The 8,159-nt window shown below is 42.7% G+C and overlaps 1 protein-coding gene across 1 annotated transcript in view; it reads left to right on the top strand.

The window, feature by feature from the left end:
- The first annotated feature begins 2,539 nt into the window (after window positions 1–2,539).
- MARCH5 (membrane associated ring-CH-type finger 5) overlaps window positions 2,540–8,159 on the top strand; it is a 67,470-nt gene continuing 61,850 nt past the window's right edge. The window contains exon 1 of the mRNA XM_003783701.3: window positions 2,540–2,917. Coding sequence (XP_003783749.1) covers window positions 2,883–2,917 — 35 coding nt within the window. The 5' untranslated portion in view covers window positions 2,540–2,882. The remainder of the gene's footprint in view (window positions 2,918–8,159) is intronic.

The raw sequence follows: 8,159 nt of genomic DNA on the forward strand, positions 1-8,159 counted from the left end.
GGGCTGGATTCGAACCCGCCACCTTAGGTGTATGTGGCTGGCGCCTTAGCCACTTGAGCCACAGGCACCAAGCCGGCCACCACCCCTAATTCTAGAACATTTCCATCTCCTGAAAAGGAAGCTCATGTTCATTAGCAGTGATTTCATATTTCTCTCTTCTCCAGCCCTATGCAATAGTCTACTTTCTGTCTCTGTTGATTTTCCTATTCTGGGCTGTTCATATAAATGGGATTATACAACATGTGATCTGTGTATTTGTGACTGCTCCTTTCACTTAGCATAATGTTTTCATAGTTCTTCTATGTTATAGTATGTATCAGAACTTCATTCCTTGTTATCAGCTAATACTATTTTACTGTATGGATGTACCACAAAAGTAGCACAACCATAGCTCCCTGTAATCTCAAACTCCTCTGGGGCTTGGTCCACCTACCCTCCTCTGCCTTCCCAGTCCCTAGGACTGCAGGTGGGTACCACCATACTCAGGCTAATTTTTTGATTTTTTTCACTACATTTTCTAGGCTGTTCTTGAACTCTGGCCTCAAGTGATCCTACTGCCTCTATCTTAAAAGCACTGGCATTAGAAGTGTGAGCCACTGCACCCACCCTATTTTCTGCTTTTGGGCTATTAAGAATAAAGCTGCTATGAACATTCACAAACAAGACTTTGTGTAAACCAGTGGTTCTCAACCTGCGGGTCATGACCCCTTTGGGGGTCAAATGACCCTTTCACAGGGGTCACCAAAGACCATCCTGCATATCAGATATTTACATTACAATTCATAACAGTAGCAAATTACAGTTATGAAGTAGCAATGAAAATAATTTTATGGTTGTGGGTCATCACAACATGAGGAACTATATTAAAGGGTCACGGCATTAGGAAGGTTGAGAACTACTGGTGTAGACAAATGTTTCATTTCTTTGGGAGATAGCTAGAAGTGGAATTACTGGGGTGGGTACTATTCACTCTTAAAATAACAAAGAGTTCTTTTCCCTGCTTCAACGGGATTTGCCACAACCAGGAAACTGACTTTTCATAAAAATGCAGTATAAAGCTCATTTTGGATCAATCTGCACAAGGTTTTGCAATCAACAAAATTATATTAAATTTTCCACTTTTAAGTTCAAATAGAAATTCTAAGATGAGATAATAACTCCTTTAACATAAATCATAAAACTAAATGGACTTGCACAAGCCTATTTAAAAATATGCTAGGGCAAAATTCTGTTTTTAAGTAGGAATTATATATCCAAATCTTATGGCTGACAATTGCTCAAGAGATAAATATACAGTAAAGGAAGACTTATATAGTACAAGCAGCTACAAATGAGAATTTAGACACCTTGATTTAACTAAACGCTCTTTTTCTTGGAGGGGGGCATTTCTCGTTTCATGAGGAAAATGTGAAGTATTGATTATAATTCCTCAAAGCCTTTCATAGAAACATACTTTATCAATTAGCGGCCAAATAAATGAACTTCTAGTCACATGTTATTTTGGATTTTTTTTTCCTTTCTAGCAATATACACTCTAGTCCAAATAGATTCAGACAGCAACCTTTGTTAAAAACACATTTTCATTTAAAGGAAGATCAAATGACTTGCCAGAAATCAGACATAATGAAGGGGAAACTAGCAGACATCCTACCAACCATAATACAAGAGAACGCCACAGGTCGTCCAAAATACGCATTTGTTTTTAGATTAACAGCTCGTTCCTACCGCCAAAGCCATCCCTAGAGTGTCAGAGGATGACCCAACCAGTGTTTTCTTTCTCTTTTTTCACCCTCTGCCACCCCCAATCCACCTGCTTGGAGGTGTCAAGGCGGCTACAAAGGGTTAACAGTGACCAGCAGCAGAGAAACAAACATCCTGACAACCCACAGCTGAGTAAGCAAGAGCTGTTTATTCACGAACGTGTTCCATTTGGAGACTGTCGGCGAGCCCTAGAAAGCCCAGGCACATTTCAGAAAATTCCTAGAGAATTCCCCTACCCGCAAACACACACTGAGAAACTCGGGTGGCAACCGTCCGGTCAAGGCAGCCCTTACCCCCGAACCCCCCAACTCCGAATAACCTCACGTACTAAAAGCATCCGACCCCTTGCAGGGGTTTTGTAATTTCCCCGAAATGGGCTCTGACGCGGGAAGAGGCTGGTCCCAGCTCCCGGGACTTCAGGCGTTTCTGCCACCCCCACCGCCGCCACGGCAGCTGGGGACCTTGCCGAGAAATGGCCCTTCACCTCCCTCCCCTCACCTGGCTCGGTCCCACCTGAGGACAAGAGCTGAGGAGAAAAACAGGCAGCGAGGGCTGACCTTGTCGCTACTGACAGTGGAGCAGCACATCCTGCAGCTTTCTGGAAAGCGGCCCGAAGGACATTTTTACCCCTGGAGGAAGGAAGCGGGAGGGCGCCGGCCGGACCGCAGCGGGCGCGGCGGCGGTGGTCTGGGCGGGCTGTGCAGCCTCTAGCGGGGACGGTCCGAGGACTACATCTCCCAGGCTGCTCTGGGTCGCCCTGCGTCGTGACCCCGGCGCGCACGGAGGCGGTGACTCTTACCTCACAGAGGTATCTCCGCCGGCAGCTACTCGGCTCCCGCGGTCCATGGACCGGAACCTCGGGCCGACGGGCAGGAACCCCGGCCGCGATCGCCGCCTCCCCGACCCAGGCTCCTCCTCCTCGCTCCCCACCGCCTCCTCCGGACGCCCGCCGGCCCCGCACCCCAGCCGCCGGGCTCGCGGAGCTTCCCCGGGAAGCTGGGTGGCGGGTTCGCGGCTACCGCCGGACTGAGGCCTACTCCGCCGCCTCTCAGTGCCATTGTCCCTGGCCTAGCCCTGACTGGGTCTACTGGGGAAGGCCAAGTGCGCCGGCCTCAAGGAAGATGCCGGACCAAGCCCTACAGCAGATGCTGGACAGGTACGGGCTCTTTGGGGGAGAATGGGAGCCTCCGACCCTCGCTCTGGCCCTGCCCGCGCCCGCCCTCGAGACTTCGTGAGCGGAGCCCGGCGTGCCAGGAGGAATTCCACGGCCAGAGGGTCGGGAGAGGGGCCGAAGTTTGGAATCTACTTGGGGGAGGACAGAGCGAGTGACCTGGATCGTAAACTTAGAGCGCAACTTAGTTAAGGAGAGGTGTCTAGTTTTGTTGAAACCCGGTGTTGAAAAGAGAGGGGCTCTTGATAACCCGTAGAATTAGTTTCTTTTTCTTACTCTCGTCCCCCCGCCCCCTGAACTCCCGAACTGTGTTGTAAAATGTCAGTGATGTCACTGGCATAAAAGAACCATGTTATCTTTGAGGGGAATAACCCCCTTATAATTTTAGGTCTCTTTCCAAAAACAAGGATAAACATTCTTTTGGAAAGCCTGATTGGCTGACTTCATTCCTCCTCCCTCCCCCACCCCACCCTATCCCATCCCATCCCCACCCCCAGTTTGTTAAGGTCAGAATACCCGCAAGGGAGTTTTGACAGTCAGACCAGAGTAGAGGTTATGGAAAATGGCCACACGAGTCCAACCCTAAATACTTAGGATATTTTATGATCATTGAGTTCATTGAGAAAGTTTCAGCATGTGCTGGGGTCGGTTGCCCATTCCTGGGGGGCTCCAGTCAATAAAACTCTTTTTGTGTAGTCAGCTGCATCGCCCTCTGCTGTTCAAATTTTAGCCCATGGGTTCTATCATGCGTTTTTGGAGACTCTTAAACCACTCTTTCTCCTACCCAAATCTTACTTCCTGAAAGACCTAATTGTATAAGCTAATTCAAAATAATGGTGGTTGTTTACAACTCTAAACAGACATCAGGTGCCACCCTGTTAGCAGGTGGTACAACTCTGTAGTAAATCAAGATGCAGCTGTAAGGTGTTAAATGAAGGCCTTCTTTAATTAGTATTATACCCAGTTAAATGCTGTTTGAGTCTGCTACATCCAGACCACAAATCACCTCCTCCCTGATTGACAGGCATTTCTTTTGGAGCTTAGAATTTTGAGACATCTAAGTTGATAGAAATATGTCACTAAGTTTTTGTAGTTGAAATGACTGGTGATTAATCCAGCCCTTACTTCAGGTTAGTGTCCTGACACGGGTATGGACTAACCCTTTTTTAGTATATGTAATTTTCTAGTTCGTGGAAGACAGAAACTAAATCGTTGTTTATCTTCAATCACAGACCAGAGCTTGGTACTCAGCTTAATCAGTAAATATTTGTTGTGTGTACTAGTGCATAAACTTGATTGTCAGTTTCCCCAGTAGTCTAGGGGCCTGATACTTTACCAGATTTTCCTTTAATTATAATTTAGCATACTGGCAAATTGTGGCATGTTGAAATATAACCAGAGGAGACCAACTTCTGTCACTGGCACTTCCAGCCAGATGAACCCATGTGGTGGTGCGGGATATTTTGTTATTTTTCTTTCATCTTAGTCCTCCTGCCTTCACTTTTACTTAGTGACTTAATAAAAGTTCTTATGTCCAAAAGCTGACCTGGCTTTCCATATCCTTTTTGGAGATTTCCATAAAAGAAGCTAAGTAATGCTCATGAGGCATTTAAAACTTCTCAACAGAAACTTGGAGATTCTGGATGCTATTTACTGAAGCAAGTGACTATAATAATGGCTTACTCTCATCTTCCTACCTTTTGGATACCTCAAGGTAGATTCTTAACATGATTTTCAGAGACCTTTGTTGTCTAGGTCAGCCTGACAACCTGGCTCCATGTTAGAATCACCTGGGGAGCATTTAAAAATAAGGATTGATGCTTGGACTCTTCCCAAGACCAATTAGATCACAGATTTCTAGAGGGTAGAGCCTGGGCATCTTTATTTTCAGAAGCCTTCTGGATGTTTCTGATACAGCTAAAAACTGCTGTCCTAAACCATAAGGACATGGTATATATACTATATATAAACCATAAGAGATAGTACCCATGTATAATTTAATGAGAAAAGCTTGGGCCTCAGAGTTAGAAATCTTGGAAATTTAAATTTTGCAACTTACTAGGTATGTGATTTTGGATTCTGAGGTTGTATATTCATATTTATAAAATGGAAAATCCTTCACATACATCTTTATAAAACAATAAAGCACTATAGACAGAAAGTATTTATTTAATTTTATTTTTTGCAGTTTTTGGCCTGGGCTGGGTTTGAACCTGCCACCTCCAGCATATGGGGCCAGGCCCTACTCCTTTGAGCCACGGGCGCCGCCCCAGAATAGACTTATTTATTTATTTTTGAGACAGAGTTTCACGTTGTCACCCTCGGTAGAGTGCTGTGGTGTCATAGTTAGTAGCAACCTCAAACTCTTGGGCTCAAGCGATTCTCTTGCCTCAACCTCCCTATGAATAGACCTTTCTTTTTTTTTTTAATTAAATGACAATTATGTACATTAATGCAATTCTGGGGTGTAGTGTGGTGTTTTCATATACAATTTGAAATATTTTCATCAAACTGGTTAACATAGCCTTCATGTCATTTTCTTAGTTATTGTGTTAAGACAATCATATTCTACTCTTAGAAAGATTCACTTGTACCCTTATAAGATAAACCATAGAAGTGATCCCTCTAATCACCCTCCCTCTACCCATTCCCCCCTTCCTTTTTCATTCCCCCTCCCCATATACTTAGGCTGTTATTAGGTTATAGATTTCATATGAAAGCTATAAATTAATTTCATAATAGGGCTGTGTACATTGGATACTTTTTCTTCCATTCCTGTGATACTTTGCTAAGAAGTAGGCCTTTCTTTTTAAAAAAGATATGCAACTAGCCAATAAGCACACAAAAAGACGCTAAACATCTTTTGGGCAAACAAGAGCCCATAACTCTTGGGCTTAAGAGATTCTCTTGCCTCACCCTCCCAATTAGCTGGGACTACAGTTGCCTGCCACAGCCACCAGCCTTGGTGTGTGTGGCCAGCGCCCTAACCACTGAGCTACAAGTCCCGAGCTGACAGAAAGTGTTTAAAACTAGCATAACTAGTGTGGAGGGTGACAGCTTTTCCCTAATCTCCTCCATATTTACTATCATCTTAATTTGAGCTGGCCTTACGTGGAAGCTGAACACTGAGATACTAAGCATGGTTCATTTGGGGGATACTGATAGGCCCAACAGATTAAAATATGTCAACCTATTAGAGCCCCAAATTCTTTTCCTAAATTTGGCTATTGCCCAGCTTGGTCTTTGGTGGCAGTTTTTGAGGAACAGAAGGTAGCTTAGATAACTGGCCATGTATTTATTTGTCTCTTTCAGGGTATATCCTTGTGAAGACTAAGGAAATGTATATAACACATTATTCTGTTCCTTTAGGTTAAAAGTTACGTATTTTATAGCCAATCAAACATTTTATTTATTGAATTTATTTAACAAATACTGAATGCCTATATACGCCTAGTACCATTCCGAGCCCTTAGTATATACTAGTGAGCATGATGAAAATGCCTTTTTGGAGCTTAAATTCCAGTGTTGTATATGCTCCATAAACTGTCAAAGGGAAGACTATTTTAATTATAACATGAATGGTATGTTCAATTTATACTACTTAATCTTTAAGAATTTTTAAACTAGCAGTGATGTATTAGCAGCTGAAGTTGAGTTACTTTGTCCTTTGCAAATAACTCACTTGTATTTGGAAGGAGTGTATATATGGGCATATATGTATGTATTTATATGGTCTTCTTTTTTTTTTTTTTTTTTGGTTGCAGTTTGGCTGGGGCTGGGTTTGAACCTGCCACCCTCCGTATATGGGGCCAGTGCCCTACTTACTGAGCCACAGGCACCGCCCTATATAGTTTTCATTTTTATAAACAATAAGCAACTATTTTATGCACATTTATTATTTGAACCTTTTAAGTTACTATGGGTAAAAAAAAAGAAAAAGTAAGAGTAGTGGGAAGGGGCGTGATTTTCCTGGCATCATAAATGAGTTGGGGTCACAAATATTTCCAGAAATTATAACCACTCATAAACCCCAAGCCCTTTATATCAAGCTCCTTGAGCCTTCATCCAGCTTTTTCTTCATTGCTGTAATTCTTTTTTTTTTTTTTTTTTGAGACAGAGCCTCAAGCTGTCCCCCTGGGTAGAGTGCCGTGGCATCAAAGCTCACAACACCCTCCAACTCCTGGGCTCAAGTGAGTCTCCTGCCTCAGCCTCCCAAATAGCTGGGACCACAGGCGCCCCCCACAACACCCGGCTATTTTTTGGTTGCAGCTGTCATTGTTGTTTGGCGGGCCTAGGCTGGATTCAAACTCGCCACCTTAGATGTACGTGGCTGGCACCTTAGCCACTTGAGCCATAGGTGCCGAGCCCATTGCTACAATTCTTTAATAAATCTGTTAAATAATACTTTCTCTATCACTACCTACTTTTTTATTTTCTCTTAAGCTTCTCAAAGTTAGGATTAAATGTATAGAGAACAATACAAACAATATTGTAACAAACTGCAGGAATGCACCTCAGATTTGAAGCCTGGACCTGTTCACAAATGCTTCTGGAAACTTTTGCTTCCCCTGTCTCACAGAAAGCACTCAGGAATTAGTAGAGATGGTTTTGCATCACTTGCACCAATGAGTAGGCAGGGAATGTAGCTGGTGTCTCCAGAACATTCAAAGAACAGAACAGAAGAACAGCAAAGAAAATGATCTTTTCCCCCTCCACTTTCTTGCAATGGCAGACTGAAATCAGAATTTTCACAGATCTCTATATATCCCTAGGAGACCAGGGAAGCTTGCTGCATTGTCTTATGATTTATATATATTACCATCTTAGTTTCCATATGAAGCAATTTCATATTTTTTGTCATTCAACATCTTTTTCTTAGTACCTGAAATTAAAAATGATTAATAGTTATATTTGCTTTTATAGTATGTATGTGTAAAAACTGGAAACATAACAGATAAAAATCTTCTTTAATCACTATCTCTAGTCCCACATCTTCTCCTCCCCATGCTATACCCCAAAATGGGTTTATATTCTTGTAGCCTTTTTTGTTTAATGCTTTTGTATATACTCTTTTTCCTTAATCTAGTTCCTGTTCATGACATTTAGGTTCTTATTTTCTCTTTGTCTCTCCTTATAATTAGACTTTTGTTCCCCTTTCTTGACCTTAGCTGTACAATAAGTATATTAAAGGTCATCTATAATTTCTTTCTTTTTTTTTTTTTTTTTT

Source organism: Otolemur garnettii, unplaced genomic scaffold (assembly GCF_000181295.1).
Source record: "Otolemur garnettii isolate 467f Iridium unplaced genomic scaffold, OtoGar3 scaffold00008, whole genome shotgun sequence".
In the NCBI taxonomy this organism is placed as follows: Eukaryota; Metazoa; Chordata; class Mammalia; order Primates; family Galagidae; genus Otolemur; species Otolemur garnettii.